The 16,834-nt window shown below is 35.0% G+C and overlaps 1 protein-coding gene across 1 annotated transcript in view; it reads right to left on the reverse strand.

Annotated features, from left to right (window-relative positions):
- The window catches only part of LOC111156715 (GDP-mannose 4,6-dehydratase), a 628,939-nt gene that overhangs the window by 319,003 nt on the left and 293,102 nt on the right, over positions 1-16,834 (reverse strand). The window contains exons 5-6 of the mRNA XM_022517761.1: positions 11,574-11,766; positions 10,633-10,737 (exon numbers count right to left, since the gene is read on the reverse strand). Of these exons, the coding sequence (XP_022373469.1) occupies positions 10,633-10,737; positions 11,574-11,766 (298 nt within the window). The remainder of the gene's footprint in view (positions 1-10,632; positions 10,738-11,573; positions 11,767-16,834) is intronic.

A 16,834-nucleotide genomic window follows, 5' to 3' on the forward strand; every position in this document is an offset into this window, starting at 1 on the left:
TAATTGATAAAATTTAAATTGCAATTATACTGTTTTGTTTTTCTGTAGTATAGCCAAAAAATAAAACAAAACAAAAAAATCCTGGTTTGTAAATTTTTCGACAAAGGAGCATTTTGTATTTCATGTAAGATTCTCACAGGACCATTAATAAAAATATCTGAATCATTTAAAAAATACTTCAGGGTATCATTAATCCCAAGGGTCTTATATAGGTGTTTGACATTTACTATAATCCTTCCATATTCATCAACTTTTTTGACTTTCCTATTTAAATGTTCACTTGTTTAACTGCCAAAATCTCATCTGAAAATGGCCTTTCCTGTGATTTCAGCAATCCTTCACTACTACTACATTTTTTTTTCTTTTTGCAATTCATGGATATGTCAGTGACTACTCTAATTCATTTGTAAACATCATTAATATATTCTGTTTTTGGTTTAAAACCATCTCTAATTGGCAGGCCCTGTGGGATTCATATTTCTTACTGTCTTAGTCTTATGCCAATGGCCACTAGAATCCCACAAACAAGTTTGGCTCCAACACAGTATTTCACCTTAGAAGGGAAGGAGTAAAGAGATATTCTAGGTTCAGTTCTGAAAATACAGTAAGAGGGGATGGGGGAGAAGAGAGGAGGGAAAAAGAAATACACATATGTTCAAAATCTACCAGGCACTGTATTAATCTTTTAAACATACTTTCTCCTATTTTACCTTTACACTTGACCCACAGGTAGGTAACCAATACCGTCCCCTTGATCCCCACAGTGCACCCACCCATTAGACCGGCACTATTAGCAGTACAGAAGAGGAAACTGAGGTCTGAGTGATAGTGCAGCCAAGCAGACTCCATCCAGGCCTGGCTCTGAATAGCTTAATACACTCTTAACCATTGTGTACCCTACCTGCTTATACTGTGGGAGTTGCTCTATGTGAGATCAGACAGTTGTTAGTTTGGTTTCCAATGTAAATGTCACTGAAATTACAAGACATTGAAAAAACCAATTTAACAGTCTCAGAAGTCTCACCTCAGTAGGTGGGAAGGACCTGACTTTGTTTGGTGGTAACAACCACCTCAATTAGACCAACTATTGCTTCAAAAGTCTTTCATGTTTAAGCAATTACACCTCATCTCCCCACAGAGAATAATATTGGCAGACAGCTCTGTGAAGTCCAAGTGCAGATGTCATCTGTGAAGTATCACAGTCTACAAATGTAATAGTAAGCCAGATGATGTCACTTTGTGCCCAACCGGAAAGGCCACCTAGAATCTAGTGGGTCCAAGGTGAGTGGCCAACAATCTAACCATTTACACACAGACAAAATGGTATTGTGTAAAACTCATTAATGCTCTGCTGAATTCAAGCATGAGATTACTTCATCAGCTCATTTCACAATGGGCAGCCAAATTTTTTTTTTTAGTACATTAAGGCTATGATGTTTATCTAAAAGAACCACAAAATAGCTCTAAAATATAGAAATACAAATAAAATATTGGGCTGTTGGATATTGGTTTGCTTGTTTCTTAATACTTCTATAAATGTATGATTTAAATTGCTACTCAGGCAGGCAAATATAACTTTGTAATTTTTAAAGGCTGTTTTTTACACACACACACACACACACACACACACACAAAGATGAGTACTTCAATCTGTTAAAATTAAATAAAAACAAGTTCCAGTCATTTAATTTGTATCCTGCATTCTATTATTCCCTGAAGCACTAAAATATCTACAAATACAAATTATTTTAAAGGAAAATTTTTAAATAAAGTGAACATCTCACACTAATATTACTGTAATCCTATGCACTGAAAACTTATTTCGAATCCATTTTATTGTCTTCTATCAAAGCCAAAACAAGGACTCTACAGCTTATTCCCAAAGGAAAGCTTTGTTCTTGTTATAACTTACAACAAAAGATAAATATGTTCATTTATTTTGGAGGTGGAAGGAAGGTCGTCATGGACCTACTTTGATGTTGTTCTGCTGACCAGTGGGTCATGAAAGTAAGAACTGAGCCACAAGTGATTTGGAGAGCCCTGCAATAACAACTGTGTTCTCTGGGCTTCCCTGACTGGCATTTGACCTGTAATAGACCATAATACTTAAGGCCTAAATGGTTTCACCTGGATCTACTTATTAAATCAGAAAGTTTTGGGGTTTTTTTCTCCTGTGTTAAGGTGAATGCTTGCTAAAGCTTGAAGGATTTACTGCAAAATAAAAGTGATATGTAAAGAAAAAGAAGATCCCAGTCTTACAGATGACATTTATCTAGATTTGGTGGTAACATTCAAGGGTGAAATTCTGGAGCAGACTTTCTCACCCTTAGCACTACTAACGTTTTGGGGCTGGATAATTCTTTGCGGTTGGGGCTCTCCTATGTATTGTAGGATGTTTAAGAACATCCCTGCTGCTGCCCTCATTTCCAGTTGTGACAACCAAAAACACATCCAGACATTGTCACGAATCCTCTGGGGGGCAAAGTCATACACTCCCTATTCTCATTCCTTCACCCCTAGTTCTTAAGATTTAGTCTATCTTCCAGCAATGAATAAAGAGCAATGTTCAGAAAAAATGAAGGGGAAAATTACCCAAAATTTTACTGTGACTTAATCAGTTAATTTTTACAGGAATTATAGTTTAAAAATATGAAAATGAATTTATAGCATTAAATACAGTCAGACATATTAAAAAGCAAAACACTTGGCAGCTTAAAAACAACAACTCAAGTCTAGAACTTGAAGCCACAAGTTCATGAACCTTAAAATGTCAGATTCTCTGAGTCAGGTGAAGACTGTGTTTAGACTGATATATATGATTTCTTATGAAGCCCATATTTAGAGGAATGTGCTATATCATCTAAAAATGGCTCAATATCTAAACAGTAGTAGTACACCATCTATTTGTGGTAGCCTTAAACTGTTAATTACAGGTATATTTAAAGTATTTTATATCTTCTTATTGCCACATGATTTTTAACATACTTTGCATTAGTTCTGTTTCTTCTCATTGCCAACTTCTTGGTGATACTCAAGTCATTGGCTTCATATCTTATTTACATTTAAACATTATAAAATTAATGTATTATTATTATTATTCTGCTAAATATCTGAAAGTACTATTGCCTTTAACCAAATTAATTAATGTCTTTTACAAAAGTTAAGAGCAACTGAGATAAATTTCCAACTTCTTCACTTGCTTCGTTCCGTAGCACAAGTACCAGCTCTGCTTTATGGGGGCTGATTTGCTCACTTCCAACTCACAATTCATATACATGCTATTTCTGCAAATATGAACAAAACTTAAGTCATTCCTTTCTTCAGGATTATTTTAGCTTTAGCGTTGACAACATGTTAGTTTTGTTACCTTGGACAACTCAACCTCACGCTGCTTCAGTTTCTTCATTGATGAAATAAATGGGATGGAATGATCTTTAAATTCCTTTCTAGCTCATAAGTTCTGAGAGTTTTGGGGGAAAATACATACAAATGGATATTAGCTGTTTGTTCCCTAAAAGCTCTTTAAAACAAAGAATATTATCTAATGGGTTAATACACACAAGGATCAGAAAAAAATAGGTGTATGAATTTCCACACCCAAATAAAGAAATATGTAACTTAAACAAGGTTAGTCAAAATGTCTCTAAAAAGAACCTTTAGGGTATTAATTCACAATGTCAAATGCAACAAAACAGGTCAAGAATATAATATTCTTCATTGTTATATTTGATGATGATGATGATGACGGCCAAACTACTCTGATTCCCTCAGCTGGGAAATGATTAAAAAGTTCTTCTTGAACTTTTTGCACCAGCTTCTTAGTGGTATTTATTAGGCTGTATGTGGAAGACAGCATTATTTAGGGGTCAAACATGAAAGGAGAAAGAAAAGCAGGAAACCTACTGAGAAAAAATAATACCTTCTGTAGAGCTGAGTAAATGTTCTAGTTTTATACACTTAAAAAAGAAGAAGAAAAAAAGAATGGAAGAAATAGGACTGTTGATGGACCATGATTTCTTACTCAGGTTAAAGGGATCCAAGGGATGGATCCAATCACTGCATGTGACTCATTTGTTAGTAAATTAATGGTGTTGAGGTGGGTTCACATAGCCAAACTTGACTTCTTCAGTTGATTTTGGAAATAGTAGTCATTGTATTGTCCAGACAGACCTAATGATCTATACATTAAGATGAGTCAACATAAGAAAAATATCCTCATAAAAAGACTAGAACTCTTTAAACTGACCTCCTTCTGTAGCACCAGTAGCAACTAAGTGAGAGTCAAAAATCAACAGGTCCTACCACTGTGAACCAACAGACACTTAAGCCTCACCTGCAGATAGCAGACAGCAGAGAACTTTCACCAAACACATTCTTGGTGTGGCCTTTCTCTCAAGGACCTCCTCCTAGGAAGTCTCTCAAAAACCTACACCATTACTCAGCTGTAGGAGATGAGACACTATTTCTACAATCATACTGAAAATGGAAGAGTCACATGAATGCTCAATATCATGTGCATTTTACTTTTAATCACAATGGCTACAGTCGTTTAAGTCAGGAAATCAAGTTGAATCATTTGGCTTTTCTAATCTTCTGAAACTAGAAGGTAGGATGTCTCTCTTTGTTCAATCTTGATGGTCATGCAAAATATGAGGGTTTTTTAAATATATTATTTTATATATAACATATAAATGCTATTTATAATTTTTAAAGGTCAGCAAATTAATATGTGACATGTTAATATAAAAATAAAATATAATTAGCAAAATGGTTTAATTATCTAGGTGATGAATAGTAGGAATTCCTGTTACTTTACCTTCTGAATTAATAAACAATCAATGGGGTGTCTGGGTGGCTCAGTCTGTTAAGTGTCTGCCGTCAGCTCAGGTCATGATCCCAGGGTCCTGGGATCTAGCCCCGTGTTGGGCTCCCTGATCAGCAGGGAGTCTGCTTCTCCCTCTCCCTCTACCCTTCCCTTCTGCTCATGCTTGCTCTCTTGTGCTCTCTGTATCTCTCCCTAAAATAAATAAATAAAACCTTTTAAAAAATTATTTAATAATCAAAACTACAAATATTACTGTTAACTTTAGAAATGGGCTTGTTTTAATGTTCTGGTTTATAGAATAATCTTCAACTTAAGAGATTTTATTACTGGTAAATAACATATTTGAAAAGAAACTATAATGTCCTTATTCATGAACTACTTTTAAAGCAATAAAAAAATTCTCAATATCAAGGGGCGCCTGGGTGGCTCAGTGGGTTAAGCCGCTGCCTTCGGCTCAGGTCATGATCTCAGGGTCCTGGGATCGAGTCCCGCATCGGGCTCTCTGCTCAGCAGGGAGCCTGCTTCCCTCTCTCTCTCTCTCTCTCTCTCTGCCTGCCTCTCCGTCTACTTGTGATCTCTCTCTGTCAAAATAAATAAATAAAATCTTTAAAAAAAAAAAAAATAAAAAAAAAATAAAAAATTCTCAATATCTTCCATAGTTTTTATAGTTAATAGCTGTATAACAGCAGTCTTTTTAACTGATTAGCCTTTCAAAAACACTTAGCAACAAAAGCTAAAAGATTTTTCCAAACATGACATTTTCCTACAGAAACTTAATAGCTCTGGACAATAAACATAGCCTTTTTTTTTCCTGAATAGAAACTACATAAATACAGAAGCACCTGGGTGGCTCAGTCAGTTAAACATCTGCCTTCAGCTCAGGTCATGATCCCAGAATACTGGGATGGAGCCCCGCATCGGGTTCTCTGTTCTGTGGAAAGCCCGCTTCTCCTTCTCCCTCTGCCTGCCACTTCCCCTGCTTGTACGCTCGCGGGCCCACTCTCTCTCTCCCTAATAAATAAAATATTTTAAAAAGAAAATATATAAATTTGTATTTCCAAAAGAAAGGTGTCAATATAGCCACATTTGTGGCAAATAGAACCCTGTATTTATGTACATATAGCTACAGAGATACGTAAATGAAACAAAAAATTTCAAATTTGGAGAAACAATATGAGAGGAAAAAGCTTTCCAGATACATGTGCAGTTTTGTGCAATTTATTCATAAAGCAACTATCACTTTAATTCGAAAGACAGTATATTTTTTAATTTTAAATGTTGAGTGCTTATGAATAAAAGTACCTTAAGAATATTGGTGAGTATTGTTATATAATATATAGTATTCACAGAACATGATACATATCATACTTTTTCATCCCTTTATGGACATATAAGTCAAGAATTTCAAATATTGTTCATTATTAATTTGTAGTAAATATTACTCAAATGCCTCCATTTTATAAAAAAGCAAACCTAAAGCATGAGCATTTCAAACATCTTGCCTTAATTGAAAGAATGACTGCATGGCTGACTGGGAAACAGAGCCCAAGTCTTTGGATTACTGATTTTATTCTCTACAACAATAATCTCTACCAATTAATTTCTGTGCTAAACACAGGTGATCCCAACTATCTTTACAGGCATTACAACCTTCTCATGACAAAGCAAAATAGGTATACTTAAAAAGAAAACCATAAAGGGCATATGGGTGGCACAGTCACTTTTGAGCATCCAACTCTTAGTTTCGGCTCAGGTCATGATCTCAGGGTCATGAGACAGAGCCCTGAGTCGGGCTCCATGCTCAGTGGGGAGTCTGCTTGAGATTCTCTCTCTCCCTCTCCCTTTTCCTCTGCTCCTCTCCCTGCTAGTACATGCTCTCTCTCTCCCGAATAAGGGGGAAAAAAAAGAGAAAACCACAAAGTATTTGGAATAGAGAAAAGGTCAAATAGAGTCAAAAGTGACATGTAAAGTGTCAAACTCAGGAGGAAAGGCTGCTGTAATGAACTATGCTCCTGTTCTTCAGTCAGTTCCTAGTTTATTTGGTTCTATCCCTCAGTACTTCAATAGAGCACAAGAGAACCCCAGCTGACCCAAATACTTCACGAGTTCTGTTTAAGGATGGGTTACCTATTGATTCTCCTTGACTTTAATATTGGAAATCCTTTGCATAAGACTATCTTGCTACCTTGGGAGAAATATTAAACCCAAATGAAATTTCCTTGATTTTGAGGAACTAATTATTCTATAGGTGAGGCCTGCAAATGTTTTCTTAAAGGGCCAGACAGCAAATGTTTTGGGCTTTGTAGGCCACAGGACTCTACTGTGAAAGCAGCCATAGACAATATACAAACAGATGGATATGATTGTGCTCCAATAAAATCTATTTTAAAAAATAGGCTGGTCGGTTGGATTTGGCCCGTGAGCCATTATTTGCCAACCTCTGGTCTAGAATACCTTTACGCTGAAAAATACTTCTTCCATACTTTTTTTTTTCTTCCATACTTTTTTAAGTTAGAAATTCTCATGGAATACTGTTCCTGTAGTCAAAAGGGCCTTGTTAAATATTTTTCGTTAGAGAAAAAGTACACATCCCAACAAAGGCTGCATCAGTTTGGGCTCTACTAATTGGACATTTGTGGTAATCTTTTTGGTATTTGTGGTATCTTAGAACTACATTGAGGTTTACCACTGCACTATCTAAAGAGCATTTGCCTACTGTTGTAACAGGGTAAAAGACAACTGATGCATAAATGCTCAATCTACTTAATAAATGAACTTAAAGTACCACAGCAATTATAGGTATATAGACTAAGATTATTAATTAGAAATGCATTTTATCTATTGCAGTATATCAGGGTGAATCTTTATTTCAAAATGGCCTTTAGCTACACCTTACATGAAACCAGTAAATCAACATTTATTTCACACTTTTAAATAAACCCCTACTGTTCTGTAATTCAGACTGCCCACCTTTAAAGTCTGTAACATTTTACTAAAACATGAGATATTCATTCATTCATTCATTCATTAAAAATATTTACTGAATGTTCATTAACAGATAGGTACTGTTTTATAAGCTGAAGATTTAAAAATATAATACAGTCCTACAATTAAGGAATTCTCAGTCTGGCAGAGAATCTCTTTGGAAAATATAACTGTGACAAAACAATAGTGTTATGGTAGGATTAAGTTAATATGAAAATTAATTTCCAACTTTCAAAAAAGCTCTAAGTATTAAGTATTAGATATCTTAAATATTATATTATTTCCACATATACTCCTATTTATTTTTCATTATTTGATAGTAAATGAAATAAAACATGAGCTATTGATTTTCAGATATATAATAAAGCAGAACGGTGTATGCTACAAAGTCAATTTTTTAGACAAACATTTAACAAAAGCCCTCGATGTAGAATAGTATATATAGAATAACTCTGTATGTTTAAGATAAAGACACTTGGAGTGTTTTTGAAGGAATTTTAGTGAGTCTGAGGACAGAGCTGGGAGTCAGTAAGAGGGAGTGAGAGGGAAGAAAGAAGTATTAATTTTAAAATAATTTTTTTTAAAGATTTTATTTATTTATTTGACAGAGAGAAAGAGAGATCACAAGTAGGCAGAGAGGCAGGCAGAGAGAGAGAGGGAAGCAGACTCCCCGTTGAGCAGAGAGCCTGATGCGGGGCTCGACCCCAGGACCCTGAGATCATGACCTGAGCTGAAGGCAGAGGCTTAACCCACTGAGCCACCCAGGCACCCCTTAAAATAATTTTTTAAAAGAAGGGTTTAACACTGACAAAGACAAGAATTAGTTCTCATTATAACATATGCAAATAGAAGATTTTTTGGGGGGGGAAGGTCATATTTTAATGTATCTTTTCCTTCTGCAACTAAAAATATTTTTCCCTATCCTAACCTGATCCAAAACAATTGACTTTTACTTTTTTTTTTTTTTTAAAGATTTTATTTATTTATTTGACAGGCAGAGATCACAAGTAGGCAGAGAGGTAGGCAGAGAGGCAGGCAGAGAGAGAGGGGAAGCAGGCTTCCTGCTGAGCAGAGAGCGAGATGCAGGGCTCGATCCCAGGACCCTGGGATTATGACCTGAGCTGAAGGCAGAGGCTTTAACCCACTGAGCCACCCAGGTGCCCCTTGACTTTTACTTCTTTATTTTGTTCTGCAGGTAGAAAGTTGAAAGTGGAAAAGTACAGACACCCAAATAATGGGTATAAACATGTTTAGGAGGAAAGAGGCAGAGGCTATCATTTACTGAGCAGGTGCCTTGAGCATCCTGCATACCAAATGCCGTGGCCAAGGAGAGGTAAGATTTTCCTTTTTTTCTTTTCCCTCTACTAAGGACACCCAGAACCACAAAATTATTTGAAGATATTTTTCTGGCTGCTTATTAAGTTGCTTTCTTTTGGGGCAATTGGCATGACAGACTAGGTTCTTATTCTTTAGCATCATATAATGGGAATTTTTCAGTTACGCAATTATAAAATAAAAATGTATTGATATTTAAGATACCTTTATATATCTGTCACTTTATTCTTTCCTCATGACTTGTAGGTTAATTATGTAGCTATATAGTCACATAAAATTTCATTGAAAAAGTTATAAGCATTACTAGTTGTTGGACATGAAACAACTTATAACATTTGGACTTATATGGACTTTTCATTTATTCTCAAGCTAAATGGCTAAATGATAGTGAAATTGTATAAAACATCTTAGAATTAGATTGTACAAATAATTTTCATTTTGTGAAGAGTACACATTTTGTAAAGATTTCTCATGCTTCAGCAAATAAGAAATAATGATAAGAATACACATTTTCTTATTTAAAGCCTAAAATTTGGAACAGAAAAGCTAGCATGTTGCTGACAGTCTCAACAGCAACTGTGAAAAGCAAACAAGCCAATGCAAACAAAACACAGTTTTCTGGAAAAAAAAAAAAAAAAAAGGATAATGATTCTACATATCAGCACTGATTTCAAATTATTTTAACATATACTTTAGAAGCACAGTAATTTATGGATGTCTCCTTAAATGGAATATAAAGAAAGAATACTGAATATCTAACGGATTCAAAGTAATAGACATATATTCTACAAGTTGAGTCTACATGCATAAGAGTGACTTCCAGAAACAAGCATTAGTATATTCCTTTCCATTCATTTGGAAACTTCCTAATAATTAGGTAAAACGTGCTTGATAAGACCTACTAATGAAAATGGTAAAATAAGAACAGTGTATAGTTTTCATGTTTAATAAAAACCTAGCAAACATACTAAGCAATTAACTTTGGATTTACATTTCTTCATTTACCACTTCTGACATTCACAATATAGTTGATTCTTGGACAATATGGATGGGTAACAGATGGTGACCCTCCATGCAGTAGAAAATAGGCATATAACTTCTGATTCCCTCAAATTTAATTAAGAGCCTACTGTCGACTAGAACCCTTACCGATAATATAAAGTTGATCAACACATATTTTGTATGTTATATGTATTAAAGTTGATCACATATTTTGTAGTTATATGTACTATATGCTGTATGCTTACAATAAACTTAGCTAGAAAAAAGAAAATATTAAGAAAATCATAAGAGAAAATACATTTACAGTACTGTACTGTAAAAAATCCTTATAAGTAAACCTGCAAAGTTCAAACCCATTTTTTCAAGGGTCAACTGTAGATGTGAAGTTTTCCCCAGTCTATACAGTACATATGCAAAATGTAACATACAACTTTTTTAGTTATTGTTAGTCTGAAACTGTCTTGTCCATTACCATATTTACTGACCTCTTCTGGGACTCTCATGATTGAAGAGAATGCCATTCACTGCGAAGAGATTATATGCTTCCCGGAAGTTTACCACAATCCAATAGGCATAGAGTTTAGCAGCCCCTGTAGGAATAATTTTTTAAAAGCAAATAAAAGATGGTGTTTTATAATAAAAGACGGTGATTTTTCACTCACCTTAAACAAGTAACAACATGCAAAAATTAATTTGTAATATATTAAGTTAGAAAAAGATAAGAGTCAAAGCCAATGACTAAAGGTTCCTTTGCCAGTTAATAATGTGCACAAGAAAATATTTAAGATTTTTTTTTACTTTTGTAATACCCACAGTTCTGTCTTCTACAATCTAACTGATTTGGTGATAAAGTGAGCAATAGGTAGAGTTGACCTAAGGTCTTATTTCCTTTTTCCTAGTTTTAAGGAATTAGAAAGTGAAAAAAAAATATGAAATCTTAATATTCTAGATGCTTTGAAGTTTGATCACTGAAGACTTTCATGAATACTCTTTTTACAAATACATAAGATGTAAGCGATCCCCTTTTTAAAAAAAAAAAATTTGAACCCAGGGAAACTTCCATTGGGGAAATAAAAACCATGAAACCTATCACTTCAGCAAATCTCACAACAGTTAAATAAAAAAAGTCTTGTGGGTCTAATTTTCCTTTCAAAGTGATGTGTACAGAAGGGCTGGATGAACGTGGATCACTCAAGTGCAGTGGTAATTTCGTCCTGGAGGCAGTGACAACAAATACTTAGAGTGAGCAGTGTATAATGTTCTGCTTCCCAATTTCTAGTCATTTTAGTCTAATCTTAATGTTAATCTCACAGTCAAATGACTTCAGACGAGAGAAAGGAATGGATTTAAAGCAGAAACACATGCATGCCCCATGCCAAGAGAACATGCATGGCACATGCACAAGGCTGTACCCATGAATTCTCACCATACGGTGACCGAGGATAAAAAGGAGTTGTCTCCTTCTGGGGTATTTCTTGCACTTTCCCATAGAGTTCACTTGTTGAGGCTTGGTAGAACTTCACAGAGTTGATAAGGCCACAGGTCTTAACTGCATCCAGAAGTCGTAAAGTGCCAACTCCATCAACATCCGCAGTATATTCAGCCAGGTCAAAAGAAATCTGGAAATAGCAGGTGAAGATAGTACCACATTAATGGGTAGCAGCAACAAAGGTGCTGACAGTGGTAACAAACACATCTTACATTTCACAGACTTAGAAATGTTATGTTTGTGACAAAATATTATTTTCTAATAGCAGAATAAGTGCATGAATGTCATCTATTTCTAACATCAAATGGTTGAAAATATCTTAAGAAATACCAACTAATTATCTATGGTAAAATGAAGAACGATTCTTTTTTCAAAGGCTTTATTTATTTGAGAGAGAGAGATAGCACAAGTGGGGTAAAGGGCAGAGGGAGAAGCAGACTCCACTGAGCAGGGAGTCCAATGCAGGATCCCATCCTAGGACTCCAGGATAGGACCTGAGCCGAAGGCAGACGTTTAAATGACTGAGCCACCGATGCGCCCCAATGAAGAACAATTCTAGGCTGAAGTTCCTAAGGCAGTGTTTCTCAAAGTACAAACCCCTGCTCTTCTGAACCATCTGGGAGGTTTCTAAAAATTCAGAATTGAACCAATCTCTTGGGGATGGAAGCCTAGAAAAATCCCCGTTTATAATGAGTCCCAGTTGACTTTTACTCTCAGAGAAGTTTGAGAACGTGTGCTTTAGACACAGTTGATTTTTTAAAATATTGTTTTTAAAATATTGTTAATTTTAAAATATTGTAATTAAAATATTTTTAAATAAAATCAAGAATTACTTTTTAGTATATTACATATATACATATAATCTTTTAATTATGAGACACTGACTACAGTAAGATGCTAACGTATAAAACTGAATGATTTCTAAAAAGAGGGTGTTAAGGAATAATTCTGTATTTTTTAGTTTCTTAACATATTCCTTAAAAATAAAGGTGACTGATATGTTTTTTCTAAAATTATTTCTAAACATAATAAACAAGTTAACCTAATATTAAAATATCCCAAAATAGTAAGGCTGAAAATCTTTGTTGCTGGTTTATTTGCAGGCCAAATACAGCTGGTCACAATGCAAAGATGCTTCCCTGCTGCCTGGAGAATGACCTCAATACTCACCTGGAAAAACCCGGCTCTGGGGTGAGGAGGTTACTGGCCCACATTGCTGCTAATCCTGAGTGTTACTTGGGCACAAGCTACAGTCTTGTCTGTGCGCACGGTATTTAGGGAACGGGTGACAGGTGACCAGGCACTTGACTCAAGACTACTACACTCATGTAATCTAAGCCTGTTAGTAAAACTCACAGCAGCTATGAGATAAAACAATAAAAGTATTTTTCATCCCCAATCTTTCCAAGTCAAGAAAGCACAATTTGGGGTTACTTTATTCTTTTCAAATAATGGTTTACTGCAATAAAATTTACATACCATAAGATTTACATACATTCTAAAGTTTACGACTCACTGGTTTTTAGTATATTTACAGCATTGCACAGCCATCACCACCGATGAATTCCAGAATGTGTTCATTATCCCCAGAGAAAACTTGGTATCCATCAGCAATCACTTACTGTCTTCCCATCACACCCCCATGGCCACTAATCTACTTCCTGTATCTATGCAGTGACCTATTCTGGATATTTCATATATAGAATCATAATATGTGGCCTTTTGTGACTGATTTCCTTTACATATCATATTTTCATTTCTCTTGGACATGTACCTAGAAATAGAGTCATTTTCATACAACATGTAACATTTTGAGGAACTGCCACACTGTTTTCTAAAGTAGCTGCACCATTTCACATTCTCACCAGCAGTAAATAAGAGTTCTAACTATTCCCTACCCTACTCAGTACTTACTGTGGTCTGTCTTTTTTATTTTAGACATCCCAGTGAGTGTGAAACTGTACATCACTGGGCTTTTTTTTTTTTTGTATTATTAAGGTATAATTGATATAACATTACTTTTGTCTCAAGTGTATGTAATGATTTATGTATATATCATGTATATTTATGTATATATCATGAATCACCACAATAAGTCAAGTTAACATCCATCACTACAGAGTTACAAAACTTTTTGATAACTTTTAAGATCTACTCTCTTACAAACTTGCAAACAATACAGTATTAACTACAGTCACCATACATGTGCATTACTTAATCATTTTACAACTACAAGTTTGTACCTTTTGACCACCTTCACCCATTTCATCTACTGTCCACCACCTCCACCCCCTTGTTTCTGGCACTCTGTATCTATGACTGTGTTTGTTTTCTTCATTCCATTTTTAGATTCCATATATAGGTAAAATCATATAATAGTTGTCTTTTTCTGTCTGACCTTTTTTACTTATAATAATGTCCTCTGGGCTCTTATATGTTGTTGCAAATGACAGGACTTCTTTCTTCCCTATGACTGAGTAATATTCCATTGTGTATGTATACATGTGTATGTATACATCCACACACACACACACACACACACACACCCCACATCTGCTTTATCCCTTCAGCCATCAATGGACACTTAGTTTCCTTGTGTATCTTGGCTACTATAAGTAATGCTCCAATCAACATGAGGATGCAGCTATCTTTTTCAGTTAGTGTTCTCATTTCCTTAGGATTTTCTGGATCATATGGTAGTTCTGTTTTTAATTTTTTGAGGAAACTCCATACTGTTTTCCATAGTAGCTACACCAGTGCATTCCTCTATTCCCGCCAACAGTGCACAAGGGTCCCCTATTCTCTACATCCTCACCAACGCTGGCTCTCTCTTGACTTTTTGATAACAGCTATTCTAACAGGTGTGAGGTGGTATCTCATGGTGGTTTTGGTTTGCATTTCCCTGATGGTTAATGATGTCGGGCACCTTTTTGTGTACCTGTTGGCCATGTGTATGTCTTCTTTGGGAAAATGTCTATTCAGAGCTTTTACCCATGTTTAAATTAGATTGATTTGGGGTTTTCTGTTTGTTTGTTTTGCTATTGAGTTGTATGAATTCTTTATATATTTTGGATATTAGCCCCTTACCAGATGCACGATTAATAAGTATTTTCTCCCACCAAGTAGGCTGCCTTTCCATTTTGTTGATGGTTTCCTACACTCTGCAGATTTAATTTAATATAGTTTGTTTATTTTTGTTCTTGCTGCCTTTGTGTTTGGTGTGAAATCCAAAAAAGCATCACCAACACCAATGTCAAGGACCTTACCACCTGTGTTTTCTTCTAGGAGTCTTATGGTTTCAGGTTTTGTGTTTAAGTCTTTAATCCATTTTGAATAAACTTTTGTATTTGCTGTAAGATAGTGGTCCAGTTTAGTTCTTTTGCATATGGCTGTCCAGTTTCCCCAATAGCATTTATTGGAGAGACTGTCCTTTCGCCATCATATATTCTTGAGTCCTTTATCATGAATTAATCATTCATATGTGTATTGATTATATTAGCGGTCTCTGTTCTGTTCATCTGATCTATGTGTCTGTTTTTAATGCTGATACTGTTTTGATTGCTATAGCTTTATAATACAGCTTGAAATTAGGAAGCATGATGCCCCCAGTTTTGTTCTTTCTCAAGATTGCTTTGGGTTGGGACGCCTGGGTGGGTCAGTGGGTTAAAGCTTCTGCCTTCGGCTCAGGTCATGATCTCAGGGTCTTGGGATTGAGCCCCGCATCGGGCTCTCTGCTAAGAGAGCCTGCCTCCCCCTCTCTCTCTGCCTGCCTCTCTGCCTACTTGTGATCTCTGTCAAATAAATAAATAAAAATCTTTAAGATTGTTTTGGGTTTTAGGGGTCTTTTGTGATTCCATACAGGTTTTAGGATTGTTTGTTCTATTTCTTTGAAAAATGCCAGTATAATTTTGATAGGGATTGTATTAGATTTGTATATTGCTTTGGGTAGTGTGGACATTTTAACAATATTAGTTCTTCCAATCCATGAATGTGGAATATCTTTCCATTTATTTGTGTCTTCTTCAGTTTCTCTCATCAATGACTAGTAGTCTTCCATATATAGGCTTTTCACCTCCTTGGTTAAATTTATTTTTAGTTTTATCTTCCTTTTGATGCAATTGTAATTGGCATTGTTTTCTTAATTATTCTTTTTTAATAATATGCTATTAGTGTACAGAAACAAAATAAATTTTTGTGGATTGATTTTATATCCCCCATCATTACTGACTTTATTAGTTCTAACAGTTGTAGGTTTTTTTTTTTGTTGTTGTTGTTGGAGCCTTTAGGGTTTTCTGCATATAATATCTTATCATATGCAAATAGTGATAGTTTTATTTTTTCGTTTCCAATTTGGATGAAATTTTTTTTTTTTTCCTTTCCTAACTGCTCTGGCTAGGACTTCGAATATTATGTTGTGTAAAAGTGGTGAAAGTGTGCATCCTTGTCTTATTCCTGATATTAGAAGAAATGCTTTCAGCCTTTCACTACTGAATATGATTTTAGCTTTGGGCTTGTTGTATATGGCCATTATTATGTTGAAATACATTTCCTTTTTACTCGTTTTGTTGAGTTTTTATCATAAATAGGTGGTGAATTTGTCAGTTGATTTCTCTGCATCTTTTGAGATGATGATATGATTTTTATCCTTCATTTTGTTAGTTTGATATGTCACAATGACTGATGTGCTGCTGTTGAACTATCCTTGTGTCTCTGCATCTCTGGAATAAATTCCACTTGATCATGGTATATAAGTTTTTTAATGATCATTAAAATTCAGTTTGCTAATTTTTTTGAGAATTTTTGTATCTATGTTCATCAGGGATATTAGCCATTTATTTATTTATTTATTTATTTATTTTGGTGGCATCATTGTCTGCTTTTGGTATCAGGGTAATGTTGGCCTCATAAAATATATTTGGAAAAGTTTTCCCCACTTCTGTTTTTTGCAAGCGTTCAAGAAGTATTGGTATTCTTCTTTGAATGTTTGGCACAATTAACCAGTGAAGCCATCTGGTATTGGACTTTTGTGTTTTAGGAGGTTTTTAATTACTGATTCAATTTCCTTTTGTAATTGGTCTGGTCAGATGTTCTGTTTCATGATTCAGTCTTGGTGGGTTGTATGTTTCTAGGAATTTATTCATTTCTTCTAAGTTGTCTAGTTTCTTGTTTAATTGGTCATAATAGTCTCTTAGGATTTT

The sequence above is a fragment of the Enhydra lutris genome, unplaced genomic scaffold (genome assembly GCF_002288905.1).
Source record: "Enhydra lutris kenyoni isolate GAN:26980312 unplaced genomic scaffold, ASM228890v2 scaffoldscaffold48, whole genome shotgun sequence".
NCBI classification, from domain to species: domain Eukaryota; kingdom Metazoa; phylum Chordata; class Mammalia; order Carnivora; family Mustelidae; genus Enhydra; species Enhydra lutris.